Raw genomic sequence first — 14,799 nt, forward strand, 5'->3', positions numbered from 1 at the left:
CACAAATCTCTAGACCGGCTCCCAGGTTAGCTCTCCTCCTCTTCCTCATCACAAATCTCTAGACAGGCTCCCAGGTTAGCTCTCCTCCTCTTCCTCATCACAAATCTCTAGACAGACTCCCAGGTTAGCTCTCCTTCTCTTCCTCACCACAAATCTCTAGACCGGCTCCCAGGTTAGCTCTCCTCCTCTTCCTCATCACAAATCTCTAGACAGGCTCCCAGGTTAGCTCTCCTTCTCTTCCTCACCACAAATCTCTAGACAGGCTCCCAGGTTAGCTCTCCTTCTCTTCCTCACCACAAATCTCTAGACCGGCTCCCAGGTTAGCTCTCCTCCTCTTCCTCATCACAAATCTCTAGACCGGCTCCCAGGTTAGCTCTCCTCCTCTTCCTCATCACAAATCTCTAGACAGACTCCCAGGTTAGCTCTCCTTCTCTTCCTCACCACAAATCTCTAGACAGGCTCCCAGGTTAGCTCTCCTCCTCTTCCTCATCACAAATCTCTAGACAGGCTCCCAGGTTAGCTCTCCTCCTCTTCCTCATCACAAATCTCTAGACAGGCTCCCAGGTTAGCTCTCCTCCTCTTCCTCATCACAAATCTCTAGACAGGCTCCCAGGTTAGCTCTCCTCCTCTTCCTCATCACAAATCTCTAGACAGACTCCCAGGTTAGCTCTCCTCCTCTTCCTCATCACAAATCTCTAGACCGGCTCCCAGGTTAGCTCTCCTCCTCTTCCTCACCACAAATCTCTAGACAGACTCCCAGGTTAGCTCTCCTCCTCTTCCTCATCACAAATCTCTAGACAGGCTCCCAGGTTAGCTCTCCTCCTCTTCCTCATCACAAATCTCTAGACAGGCTCCCAGGTTAGCTCTCCTCCTCTTCCTCATCACAAATCTCTAGACAGGCTCCCAGGTTAGCTCTCCTCCTCTTCCTCATCACAAATCTCTAGACAGGCTCCCAGGTTAGCTCTCCTCCTCTTCCTCACCACAAATCTCTAGACAGACTCCCAGGTTAGCTCTCCTTCTCTTCCTCACCACAAATCTCTAGACAGACTCCCAGGTTAGCTCTCCTTCTCTTCCTCACCACAAATCTCTAGACAGACTCCCAGGTTAGCTCTCCTTCTCTTCCTCACCACAAATCTCTAGACAGACTCCCAGGTTAGCTCTCCTCCTCTTCCTCATCACACATCTCTAGACAGGCTCCCAGGTTAGCTCTCCTCCTCTTCCTCATCACAAATCTCTAGACAGGCTCCCAGGTTAGCTCTCCTCCTCTTCCTCATCACAAATCTCTAGACAGACTCCCAGGTTAGCTCTCCTCCTCTTCCTCATCACAAATCTCTAGACAGACTCCCAGGTTAGCTCTCCTCCTCTTCCTCATCACAAATCTCTAGACAGACTCCCAGGTTAGCTCTCCTCCTCTTCCTCATCACAAATCTCTAGACCGGCTCCCAGGTTAGCTCTCCTCCTCTTCCTCATCACAAATCTCTAGACAGACTCCCAGGTTAGCTCTCCTCCTCTTCCTCATCACAAATCTCTAGACAGACTCCCAGGTTAGCTCTCCTCCTCTTCCTCATCACAAATCTCTAGACCGGCTCCCAGGTTAGCTCTCCTCCTCTTCCTCATCACAAATCTCTAGACAGACTCCCAGGTTAGCTCTCCTCCTCTTCCTCATCAAAAATCTCTAGACAGACTCCCAGGTTAGCTCTCCTTCTCTTCCTCACCACAAATCTCTAGACAGACTCCCAGGTTAGCTCTCCTTCTCTTCCTCACCACAAATCTCTAGACAGACTCCCAGGTTAGCTCTCCTTCTCTTCCTCACCACAAATCTCTAGACAGACTCCCAGGTTAGCTCTCCTTCTCTTCCTCACCACAAATCTCTAGACAGACTCCCAGGTTAGCTCTCCTTCTCTTCCTCACCACAAATCTCTAGACAGACTCCCAGGTTAGCTCTCCTCCTCTTCCTCATCAAACATCTCTAGACAGACTCCCAGGTTAGCTCTCCTTCTCTTCCTCATCACAGCTGCTGCCCAATTGAGACGTAACCTACCAACTGAAAGAGAGACACCACTACACCTCCACTGCCTCTCAGCCTCAGCCTGGACAACAAGCTGGATGTCAGTTGGGTAAAGGAGGAAGCTATTTGAACTGAGCCTCACATAGACACATGCCTAGTTGGCCGGTGTGCTCTTCTGGCTATGGAGGCCATCTTTAATACTGAATTATGTGTCATCATATTTGGCATAAACCAGATTTGTGACCAGTGATGTAGTGGAGGGTAAATACAGTGTTTTTTAAATTTAATTGAAAGTGTATTGAACATTAATTTGCTCACCGTGAACGTTTAGCAATTTGTTGTTATCACTACATCACAGGTCATGACATTTTGTCTCACTGAAGGTCAAGTTACAAGAAAGATAGTGTAATTTTGTAGTGTCAGAAACAGCCTTTCTCCACTCACCCACACAGGTCTTGCCCGTGTTGTCAGACTCGTAGCCAGTGTTACAGAAGCAGCGGAAACTGCCTCTTAGGTTCTCACACACTCCATTGGGACAGATCTCTGGGTTCAGTGCACACTCATTGATGTCTGGCCAAGGGAAAGAGACAGAGGGACACAATAGAGAGGGGTCATTTTAATGTCACGCAATACACTGATGAAAACCCCAAAAGTTTCGTAGTATGCGCAGGGCACATTACCTGTTCCATCCACAGAGAAGCCGATTCCACTTCCACACAGAGCCTGGAACTCAGCTGTAAGACCAAACAGAAATGGTGGTTAAAGTTCTAGAAGTTAAAGTTCTAGAAGTTAAAGTTCTAGAAGTTAAAGTTCTAGAAGTTAAAGTTCTAGAAGACTGAGATGAAGGGTTGGGGTTACTGCTTTAAATACAGGAATAAATTCAAAGTCAATGACTGCGGTTGCAACAAAACAACCTCCATTACCAAGCATCTTTGTGTGTGAGAACGCAACATTCTGTACATACTGTATGTAATGTGAGCTATATTTGATGTTGGAAGCACAACAATAATATATCACCCACACGGGATTGGTCTTCTCAAAGTCACTATATTAGCTGCACTGGTATTCTCAAAGTCCCTATATTAGCCAATTGGTCCTCTCAAAGTCACTATATTAGCTGCATTAGTCTTCTCAAAGTCACTATATTAGCTGCATTGGTCCTCTCAAAGTCCCTCTATTAGCCAATTGGTCCTCTCAAAGTCACTCTATTAGCCAATTGATCCTCTCAAAGTCACTCTATTAGCCAATTGGTCTTCTCAAAGTCACTATATTAGCTGCATTGGTCCTCTCAAAGTCACTCTATTAGCCAATTGGTCCTCTCAAAGTCACTCTATTAGCCAATTGGTCCTCTCAAAGTCACTCTATTAGCCAATTGGTCCTCTCAAAGTCACTCTATTAGCCAATTGGTCTTCTCAAAGTCACTATATTAGCTGCATTGGTCCTCTCAAAGTCACTCTATTAGTCAATTGGTCCTCTCAAGGTCACTCTATTAGCCAATTGGTCCGCTCAAAGTCACTCTATTAGCCAATTGGTCCTCTCAAAGTCACTCTATTAGCCAATTGGTCCTCTCAAAGTCCCTCTATTAGCCAATTGGTCTTCTCAAAGTCACTCTATTAGCCAATTGTTCACTCCATTGTCTACAAATGAGTCAGTTGGTCTACAAACAGCATCTAAAGACGTTCAGATAAAACTAAGTTTTTCAGGATTCCTAGTCTTGATTGACATTCGCACAGTTTGGATGTGTGTCATTGTGTGTATTGTACCTGAGTTCTTGGCTGGGCAAGACACACAGGGCTCTCCGAAGCCGTAGTCGGTGTTGGCACAGCAGCACTCCGACTTGGTGACGGCTCCCTGGAAGGGACGCACGCACACACCCTTCTTTATGGCGCCGTAGCAGGTGCTGCGCATGTGTGTGTCTGAAGGAAGAAAACACAGAGACACTGTATGTGACAATGGATTAACACAACAGTGCTTTACAGTGAAAACATTGGCGGTGATTGCTGAGGATTTCCGCTTTCCGACATTTTGTATTTTTTGCTCAAAGCCCATGAGAAGGAATATAGGAACTTAGCTACTTCAGTGTACTGTAGCCAATATCTCTCTCTCTCTCTCTCTCTCTCTCTCTGCATGCTGGGAGTGTTTGGTGCATGCTGGGAATTGTATGAGCGAAGGAGTGCGTGTGTTGTGTAGAGTTAGATATTCAGAACTTTCTTTCAGTTTTCTCTTTCTTGGTGGCATTTTTTGGTTTTCTTCTGTGCACGATTAAGATTATTATTTTTGTTGTGGTAGAATTAAGTATTTAGTTTGTCGTATTGAAATTACCCTGATTTTGGCGGGGATGGCAGCCCGAATGGGGATGCCGTCCCTGTCACTTCGGCACGGCTTTAGGTGTGTTACTGAAGCTACTGTCACGGTGGAGGAGTTTCTGGTTGCCGTAGGAGAGAAGGTGGGATATGAGAATGTTGCTTATGAGTCACGGATGAATAAAGCGGTGGTGGTTTTTGTTAAAGATTTCTTAAAGTAGATCGTATGGTTGAGCATGGTGTACTTCTTAAAGAAGAGCGTCTTGTAGATCGTATGGTTGAGCATGGTGTACTTCTTAAAGAAGAGTGTCTTGTAGATCGTATGGTTGAGCATGGTGTACTTCTTAAAGAAGAGTGTCTTGTAGATCGTATGGTTGAGCATGGTGTACTTCTTAAAGAAGAGTGTCTTGTAGATCGTATGGTTGAGCATGGTGTACTTCTTAAAGAAGAGTGTCTTGTAGATCGTATGGTTGAGCATGGTGTACTTCTTAAAGAAGAGTGTCTTGTAGATCGTAGGGTTGAGCATGGTGTACTTCTTAAAGAAGTGTGTCTTGTAGATCGTATGGTTGAGCATGGCGTACTTCTTAAAGAAGAGTGTCTTGTAGATCGTATGGTTGAGCATGGCGTACTTCTTAAAGAAGAGTGTCTGGTTGATCGTATGGTTGAGCATGGTGTACTTCTTAAAGAAGAGTGTCTTGTTGATCGTATGGTTGAGCATGGCGTACTTCTTAAAGGTATGTTTATTCAAGTTACGCCTCTTTTTTCTCGGTCAACAAGGGTAACGATTTCAAATGTACCGCCGTTTATTCCCAATGAGCTATTGGAGCGCGAGTTATCGCGCTTTGGGAAGTTCGCCAGTTCAATTAAGGTTGTCCCGTTGGGTTGCAAACACCCGGCGTTGAAACAGGTTATGTCGTTTCGGCGACAGGTGTTTATGTTTTTGGACTCACCGGAGCAGACTTTGGAGTTATCGTTTAAAGTCAAGTATGACAATAGATTGTATATGGCTTATGCTAGTACAGGTAGCCAACGGTGTTTTGAGTGTGGGGATGTTGGTCATAAGCGACATGCTTGCCCGAAAAGGGAGAAGGTGGAGGGAGGGGGGCAGGTGGTCCTCATAACGCCTGGGCCCACTGATGTAGGGAGAGGTGGTCCTCGTAACGCCTGGGCCCACTGATGTAGGGAGAGGTGGTCATTGTAACGCCTGGGCCCACTGATGTAGGGAGAGGTGGTCCTCATAACGCCTGGGCCCACTGATGTAGGGAGAGGTGGTCCTCATAACGCCTGGGCCCACTGATGTAGGGAGAGGTGGTCCTCATAACGCCTGGGCCCACTGATGTAGGGAGAGGTGGTCATCGTAACGCCTGGGCCCACTGATGTAGGGAGAGGTGGTCCTCTTAACGCCTGGGCCCACTGATGTAGGGAGAGGTGGTCATCGTAACGCCTGGGCTCAATGATGTAGGGAGAGGTGGTCCTCGTAACGCCTGGGCCCTCTGATGTAGGGAGAGGTGGTCCTCGTAACGCCTGGGCCCACTGATGTAGGGAGAGGTGGTCCTCTTAACGCCTGGGCCCACTGATGTAGGGAGAGGTGGTCCTCATAACGCCTGGGCCCACTGATGTAGGGAGAGGTGGTCCTCTTAACGCCTGGGCCCACTGATGTAGGGAGAGGTGGTCCTCATAACGCCTGGGCCCACTGATGTAGGGAGAGGTGGTCATCGTAACGCCTGGGCCCACTGATGTAGGGAGAGGTGGTCATCGTAACGCCTGGGCTCAATGATGTAGGGAGAGGTGGTCCTCGTAACGCCTGGGCCCACTGATGTAGGGAGAGGTGGTCCTCGTAACGCCTGGGCCCACTGATGTAGGGAGAGGTGGTCCTCTTAACGCCTGGGCCCACTGATGTAGGGAGAGGTGGTCCTCGTAACGCCTGGGCCCACTGATGTAGGGAGAGGTGGTCCTCGTAACGCCTGGGCCCACTGATGTAGGGAGAGGTGGTCCTCGTAACGCCTGGGCCCACTGATGTAGGGAGAGGTGGTCCTCGTAACGCCTGGGCCCACTGATGTAGGGAGAGGTGGTCCTCGTAACGCCTGGGCCCACTGATGTAGGGAGAGGTGATCATCGTAACGCCTGGGCCCTCTGATGTAGGGAGAGGTGGTCATCGTAACGCCTGGGCCCACTGATGTAGGGAGAGGTGGGCCGACAGCGGTAGAGCAGCCACAAGCACCTGTTGCTGAGGAACAAGTTATCCGTGTTGAGGACACTGAGTTGCAACTTGTACCTGAGGGAAATGTTATGCAGCAGAAAAATATTGTTGTAGAAGGTAAGGATGGATCTGAAGAGCCATTTCCTCAGTGCTGGGGTACAGGAGGGGGTTCATGTGGAGCTAGGCTCCCAGGGAGTGGAGGAGATGCCCACTATGAGTAATTGGGTTCAGGTGGGGCTAGTCTCCCAGGTAGTGGAGGAGATGCCCACTACGAGTGCTTGGGTACAGGAGGGGATTCATGTGGAGCTAGGCTCCCAGGGAGTGGAGGAGATGCCCACTATGAGTAATTGGGTTCAGGTGGGGCTAGGCTCCCAGTTAGTGGAGGAGATGCCCACTATGAGTAGTGATGTTCAGGTGGGGCTAGTCTCCCAGGTAGTGGAGGAGATGCCTGGTACGAGTGATGGGGTGCAAGTGGGGAGTGTTGAAAGGGATGTGGTGGAAGGGAGTCAGTTGTCTGTGGCCTCAGCTGAGGAGGATCAGGAGAAGGATATGGATATCTCTTTTGATATGATAGCAGCTGGTGACGACTCAATTTATGATCTAGAGGAGGTAAATGGGTTTCTAGATCAGACTTTTGGGAAATCTGTCAAATTGTCAGATTATTTTGATGTTGATAAGTTTGTGAGGTCAGCTGTGATGTTACAGAAGATGGTGGGGTTAGACCAGCTGAGTGAGAAGAAGCGGTTTCGCTCGAGGAAATGTGTTACTGCTGTTGCAGCAGCAAAAGGTGGTGGGAAACGTGGTCAGGTTAAGAGAAGATTAAAATGATGATGATCATGCTTCATAGGGTGTCTTTTTTTCTCGTTGGTTTGTCTGTGGTTTCTTCTGCTTTTCTTTTCTCTTTTCTATATGGAGGTACTAAGGGTAGGTTCTCTCAATATTAATGGGGGAAGGGACAGGAATAAGAGGGCTTGGGTATTAGAAGTAATAAAACAGAAAAGGCTTAATGTAGTTTTCCTACAGGAGACACAAAGTGATGAGGAAAATGAGGTTGAATGGGGTATGTGGTGGAAGGGACAGCATATACCCAGTCATGGTACTAATTTCAGTGCTGGGGTGGCAATCTTGTTTTCCTCAGGTTTAGGGGTGACTGTGGTATCTACAGCAGAGATTTTCATGGGTCGGGTTTTATTGGTCAAGGTGGATGTTATGTTTTGTTTATGCTCCTAATGAGGGTACAGAGCGTATTGCTATATTTGATCAAATAAAGGAAACCTGAAGACAGTGTGATCAAGAGGGGTGTATGGTTTTAGGGGGTGACTGGAACTGTACAGTGGATTTTACTGTAAGAACCTCACCTGCGGTCAGACACTTGTCTGTCTGGCCTATTAACTGAGTTTGAGCTTTCTGATGTGTGGAGAGTAAGGAATGCAAAAGTTAGGCAGTACACATGGCTAAAAGTTAATGAAGGTGGTCTCAGTGCAGCAAGGTTAGACAGGTTGTATGTATCTGCTCACTACTGTAGTAGGGTTGGAAGGTTAGACAGATTGTATGTATCTGATCACTACTGTAGTAGGGTTGGAAGGTTAGGCAGGTTGTATCTATCTGATCTCTACTGTAGTAGGGTTGGAACGTTAGACAGGTTGTATGTGTCTGATCACTACTGTAGTAGGGTTGGAAGGTTAGACAGGTTGTATGTATCTGATCACTACTGTAGTAGGGTTGGAAGGTTAGACAGGTTGTATGTATCTGATCACTACTGTAGTAGGGTTGGAAGGTTAGACAGGTTGTATGTGTCTGATCACTACTGTAGTAGGGTTGGAAGGTTAGACAGGTTGTATGTATCTGATCTCTACTGTAGTAGGGTTGGAAGGTTAGACAGGTTGTATGTATCTGATCACTACTGTAGTAGGGTTGGAAGGTTAGACAGGTTGTATGTATCTGATCTCTACTGTAGTAGGGTTGGAAAGTGTGCCATTACTCCTGTGGGTTTCTCTGATCATCATATTGTTACTGTTGATATTCATTTGTCCACGAAGGTCATCGCCTTACTGGTATTTTAATGTTAAATTGTTACATGATGTCATGTTTTGTGACAGGTTTTTGTTGTTTTGGGAAAAATGGAGGGGTATAAAAGGGAATTTTGAGTCCTTGAGACAATGGTGGGAGGTTGGGAAGGCCCAAATACAAGTTTTTTGTCAACAGTATACTGCTCTGTCTCAAATTGAACTTAAGAGACTATCAAGGCCCTTGAACAGGACATCAAATCTATTCAATTGAAGCTGCTCACTCAGAACAACCCTGGACTAGTCATGAACTTACAGGACATGAGAGTGAAAGAGTGAAGGGTGCATTGATTAGGTCTCGTTTTGCTTCCCTCAAGGATATGGATGCTCCTAGCATTTAAAAAAACAACCTAGGACAGTCGGGAAGGTGACCACGGATGACAGTGAAATGCGTCAACATGCCGTGGATTTTTACTCTGCCCTCGATAAGGCAGAGGATTGTGACTCTCTGTGTACTGAACAGTTGTTACACGGTCTTCCTCAATTGGGCCCTGAGCAGAGAGTCGCATTGGACTCTGACATTATATAGTTGTATAGTCTGGCGATTGAACCAATGCTTTGTTTTTTAAGAGTGAAGCTTACTGGTTTCTCTGTGCCAGGTGTAATGAAGGGTCCCGCAATAGCACTGTCTGCGTGTGCAGGTGACGTGACAATTTTTATTACAGGGGGTGAGGATGTTGAGGTTCTCTCAAACGCTTTAAAGATGTATGACGGGGCCTCCTCAGCTAGAGTCAATTGGGGAAAAGAGTGAATCGCTGTGGGCAGGTCAGCTTCAGACTGGGTCCGCTCCACAGTTACCAGGGGGGCTTCAGATCCGGTCCGCTCCACGGTTACCAGGGGGGCTTCAGATGGGGTCCGCTCCACGGTTACCAGGGGGGCTTCATATTGGGTCCGCTCCATGGTTACCAGGGGGGCTTCAGATGGGGTCCGCTCCACGGTTACCAGGGGGGCTTCAGATGGGGTCCGCTCCACGGTTACCAGGGGGGCTTCAGATGGGGTCCGCTCCATGGTTTCCAGGGGGGCTTCAGACGGGGTCCGCTCCACGGTTACCAGGGGGGCTTCAGACGGGGTCCGCTCCACGGTTACCAGGGGGGCTTCAGATGGGGTCCGCTCCACGGTTACCAGGGGGGCTTCAGATGGGGTCCGCTCCATGGTTACCAGGGGGGCTTCAGATGGGGTCCGCTCCACGGTTACCAGGGGGGCTTCAGATGGGGTCCGCTCCACGGTTACCAGGGGGGCTTCAGATGGGGTCCGCTCCACGGTTACCAGGGGGGCTTCAGACGGGGTCCGCTCCACAGTTACCATGGGGGCTTCAGATGGGGTCCGCTCCACAGTTACCAGGGGGGGCTTCAGATGGGGCAGAGATGGGATGAAGACTTTGGAGGGTTTCTAGGCTCTGATGTATTTCAGAAAAATAACTGGGACGGTGTAGTGGAGAAAGTGTGTGCCAGACTGTCAAAGATGGAAATGGGTGCTGCCCCAGCTGTCTTATAGGGGAAGGGTCCTGGTAGCTAATAATCTTGCTGCCTCTACCCTGTGGCACAGACTAATGATTTTGCAGCCACCAAGGGGTCTGACACAAGAGCTTCAGAGGAGCCTTGTCAATTTCTTCTGGTCTAGACAACACTGGATTAAAGCTGCAGCCCTGTACCTGCCACTGCACGAGGGTGGACAAGGCCTGGTGGACATTTCCTCTAGGATCATGGCTTTCCGGCTTCAAGCAGCCCAGAGACTGTTGTACAATGATGGTTCTAGCAGCCCAGAGACTGTTGTACAGTGACGGTTCTAGCTGGGTCGACACTGCCTACACACTGATGAGGAGAGTGGACTGTTTGGACTTTTTCTCTTAAAGCTGGAGGGGGGTGATTTGTCTGTCCTGAATCCATTTTATGAGTCTGTTATGCACACTTGGAGAGTTTTTGTCATGTCCCGTAAGGCCGGCACGCCACCAGGGATGTGGCTTTTTGAAGAGACTCTTTTTTACAACACTGTCATCCAGTCTCGTACTCTGGGTTCAGCCAGCCTACGTTCATGCCTGTTAGGCGTGGGGTGTACCAAGCTGGGTCATCTGATGCGGAGCAGGAGCAGATCGTTGGAGGAGCTGGGAGAAAGAGCAGGGATCCGATCATCTCGTCTACTGAGGAAGGTCGTCTCTGAGGTCTGTGATTCCTTGCCAGTACTTAATCTGCAGTATGTGACTGATACTTCCAACTCTGATCAATGGAAGGAGGGTCTGGATTATGTGTTCCCTGCACTGATTGTTAGTGCTGCGATGGGGGCATTCGAGGAGGACATGGGGATGCTGCTTTCCTTCCATACCCCGGAGCTGGGGGAGTTCAAGGAGGTGGGAAATAAGGCCATGTACAGAACATGTGTGAAGGTGTCCCATGCCTCTTCCCTGGAAGGGGTAAAATCGACGAGGTGGGCGGGTGTGTTTGGTCCAGGTGCCTCCCCAAAAGGCTGTTGGCGATCATTATATAAACTGCCTATTGATAAGAGGACAGCTGACCTCCAATGGAGGATAATACATGGAGCTATAGCCACCAACATGCATCTGGTACACCTGGACCCTACTGTTGGGGAGGGATGTCCATTCTGTGCTGAGTCTGAAACTCTGGCACATCTGTTTTTACAGTGTCCCAGGTTGGTCGGGATGATTGACCTGATCACTAATTGGTTCTCAGCGTTGGGAGAGGTTTTCTCTTCCGAACTGTATATATTTGGGCCAAAGTACAGGTATAGTCAAAAGGGTGTAGTTGTGTTGCTTAATTTTGTGTTAGGAGAAGCAAAATTTGCGATATGGAAGACCCGAAATAACAGTATTCGGGGGACAGGGGTCTGTGGATGTGGCGGGAATGCTGGAGGGAATGTTGGCAGCGAAACTAAGGGTTGAGTTTGCCTATTAGAAACTTGTCAACAATATTGATCTGTTTATGAGTATATGGGGTATTCAGAGGATGTTGTGTTTAGTTACTGTGGAGGAGGAATTGGAGTTGTGTTTTTAATTGATGTGTAACTATGGTTTTGTATGAGTATTTATTGTGTGGTGGGCTCCCAGACGCCAGACCCAATAAAGATTATTTAAATCTCTCTCTCTCTCTCTCTCTCTCTCTCTCTCTCTCTCTCTCTCTCTCTCTCTCTCTCTCTCTCTCTCTCTCTCTCTCTCTCTCTCTCTCTCTCTCTCTCTCTCTCTCTCTCTCTCTCTCTCTCTCTCTCTCTCTCTCTCTCTCTCTCTCTCTCTCTCCCCTTCTCCCTCTCTCTCCCCTTCTCCCCCTCTCTCTCTCTCCCCCCCTTCACTCTCTCTCTCTGTTCTTTGTCATTTCCTAAAGAGTGAGGTGTTATCGATGTCATGAAATAAGCCCCAGAAGACAGATAATGTGGTTGTGAATTTCCACTGTTTTCTGACTCCCGGTGAGCCATAAGGTCTGAGTCCCAGATGGCACCTTATTCCCTATATAGTGCACTGCTTTTGATCAAAACTAGTGCCCTATGCAGAGAATAGGGACCCATCTGGGACTCAGACAATGTCTGCAGAAGAGGCGAGATCTGCCAATAAGCTAAATAAGAGCCCATGACTCTCGTTTCAGTCCAAATATGAAACAGCTTGTGGACATCACAGACTTAAAGACATAGTCTCTGTCTGAAGTGGAAGCCGGTGTGTGTGTGTGTGTGTGTGTGTGTGTGTGTGTGTGTGTGTGTGTGTGTGTGTGTGCGTGCGTGCGTGCGTGCGTGCGTGCGTGTGTGTGTGTGTGCGTGTGTGCGTGTGTGCGTGTGTGTGTGCGTGTGTGCGCGAGTGTGTGAGTGTCCATTAGCAAGCGTGAATGTGTGTGTGTGGGCATGTGAACATGCGTTTTGTGTTTGTGATCACCCACTACTCCTTACCTACACAGAAGCGTCCATCCGCCCCCACAGCCAGCCCTGCCAGGCACTCACACTTGAAGGAGCCCTCAGTGTTGACACAGCGGCCGTTCATACACATGCCTGGAGTCTGACACTCATCAATATCTACCAGAAAGAGAGTCAGAGATGGAGAGAGATGGAGAGTACGAGAGAGATGGAGAGAGTAAGAGTACAAGAGAGATGGAGAGAGTAAGAGTACAAGAGAGATGGAGAGTACAAGAGAGATGGAGAGAGTACGAGTACAAGAGAGATGGAGAGTACAAGAGAGATGGAGAGAGTAAGAGTACAAGAGAGATGGAGAGAGTAAGAGTACAAGAGAGATGGAGAGTACGAGAGAGATGGAGAGAGTAAGAGTACAAGAGAGATGGAGAGTACGAGAGAGTTGGAGAGAGTAAGAGTACGAGAGAGATGGAGAGAGTGAGAGTACGAGAGAGTTGGAGAGAGTAAGAGTACAAGAGAGATGGAGAGAGTAAGAGTACAAGAGAGATGGAGAGTACGAGAGAGATGAAGAGAGTAAGAGTACGAGAGAGATGGAGAGAGTGAGAGTATGAGAGAGATGGAGAGAGTAAGAGTACAAGAGAGATGGAGAGAGTAAGAGTACAAGAGAGATGGAGAGAGTAAGAGTACAAGAGAGATGGAGAGAGTAAGAGTACAAGAGAGATGGAGAGTACAAGAGAGATGGAGAGAGTACGAGTACAAGAGAGATGGAGAGTACAAGAGAGATGGAGAGAGTAAGAGTACAAGAGAGATGGAGAGAGTAAGAGTACGAGAGAGTTGGAGAGAGTAAGAGTACGAGAGAGTTGGAGAGAGTAAGAGTACAAGAGAGATGGAGAGAGTAAGAGTACAAGAGAGATGGAGAGAGTGAGAGTACGAGAGAGATGGAGAGAGTAAGAGTACGAGAGAGATGGAGAGAGTACAGGGAAATGAACAAAGAGAAATTAAGAGACAGGGAAGGAGAGAGACAGGGAAGGAGAGAGACAGGGAAGGAGAGACAGGGAAGGAGAGAGACAGGTAGAAAAACAGACCTAAAGAGAGAAGTTATGTGGTTAACAAAAAAACACATTATAACTAGGCCTCTGGGGAGCGGTAGGTTCAATCTCTTGTCTGCATCCCAAATGGTACCCCATTCCTTTAAACAGTGAACTACTTTTGACCAGAGCCCTATATAGGGTACCATTTGGAATGCACGCTTTGTCTGTTCCTGATCCAGACGCATGGCTAGCAGCTGGTGCTGTAGCATCTCAGTTGGGATTCCAAATGGAACACAGATGAGGTTCTGGAATCTATCGGCATAGCTCTAAAATATGAGCCAATCCTGAACCTGCTCTATATTCCATGTCTGCCTCAGTGATCTCTCTACCTGTGCAGTAGCGCCCACTGGAAGCCAGGGTGAAGCCGGGTTTGCACAGGCACTTGAAGCTACCGTCCTCGTTGATACACATGCCGTTCAGACATATGTTGGTGCCGGCGCACTCGTCATGGTCTGTGGAGGGTAAAAGGTTAAAGGTCAGGGGAGAATCTGTCATCCTGTTGTTAAAGCCAAACTCACCACGCCCAGACCCGTTAGTTGCCAAGCAGAGGGTCTTGGAATGTGACCACATGGGGAATGGCGTGTAGCATGTAGAATGTGAGTGAGGTTGTGTGTGCATTGGCTTTGTACAGCCACATTCAATGGCGTAAAAACAAGAGCGATGTCGTTGTCGACATCGACATCGATGGACAGCCATGAGCAAACGAGTAGGATGTGGTTGGGAGAGAAACACAGAAACCGTATTAATAGGTATTTTATGTTTATATTAGTCTATAATTAGTGGCTTGTCCTCATAAAGTTCATTCATGGGTTTGACTAGGCTTGAATACTTATAGTACTTAACAAGGTGTCAAATCAAATCTATGGAACAATTAGCTACAATCTCATGAACATTGGAGTACTGATTTACATGAGTGATTAAGGTAACTGATACTGTATTAAAATACTTAATCTGGGCTTGATTGATCTTGACTGGCGCAATGGAACCCATAGAGCAGTAGCAAAAGTGTAAACCCAATCTGGCACTCCAAACAGGCTAAAGCAAACGCGAAAAGCATTTGAAAGATCTTACCGACACAGTTCCTGCCGTCTGGGGTTAGCTGGAAGCCTGCGTTACAGATACAATGGAAGCTTCCGTCCATGTTGAGACAGCGGCCGTTCTTACACAGAACCCCGTTGTTCAGGCACTCGTCAATGTCTGGTGAGGAGAGTGGTGATGTATTTGTATCCAAAATAACGCCATTGGTATACTAACCCTGCCCCTAGACAGTTCCCTCTGGCATAGACCGTTC

The 14,799-nt window shown here is 48.0% G+C and overlaps 1 protein-coding gene across 2 annotated transcripts in view; it reads right to left on the bottom strand.

The window, feature by feature from the left end:
- Nucleotides 1-14,799, bottom strand: part of fbn2 (fibrillin 2) — a 349,375-nt gene that overhangs the window by 245,737 nt on the left and 88,839 nt on the right. For both annotated transcript variants that reach the window (XM_036976697.2, XM_090233643.1), the window contains 6 exons: nucleotides 14,580-14,705; nucleotides 13,838-13,960; nucleotides 12,460-12,582; nucleotides 3,772-3,924; nucleotides 2,689-2,742; nucleotides 2,453-2,578 (listed from right to left, as the gene is read on the bottom strand). In XM_036976697.2, coding sequence (XP_036832592.2) covers nucleotides 2,453-2,578; nucleotides 2,689-2,742; nucleotides 3,772-3,924; nucleotides 12,460-12,582; nucleotides 13,838-13,960; nucleotides 14,580-14,705 — 705 coding nt within the window. The remainder of the gene's footprint in view (nucleotides 1-2,452; nucleotides 2,579-2,688; nucleotides 2,743-3,771; nucleotides 3,925-12,459; nucleotides 12,583-13,837; nucleotides 13,961-14,579; nucleotides 14,706-14,799) is intronic.

Source organism: Oncorhynchus mykiss, chromosome 5, assembly GCF_057628025.1.
Source record: "Oncorhynchus mykiss isolate SJ-2025 chromosome 5, ASM5762802v1, whole genome shotgun sequence".
Lineage (NCBI taxonomy): Eukaryota > Metazoa > Chordata > Actinopteri > Salmoniformes > Salmonidae > Oncorhynchus > Oncorhynchus mykiss.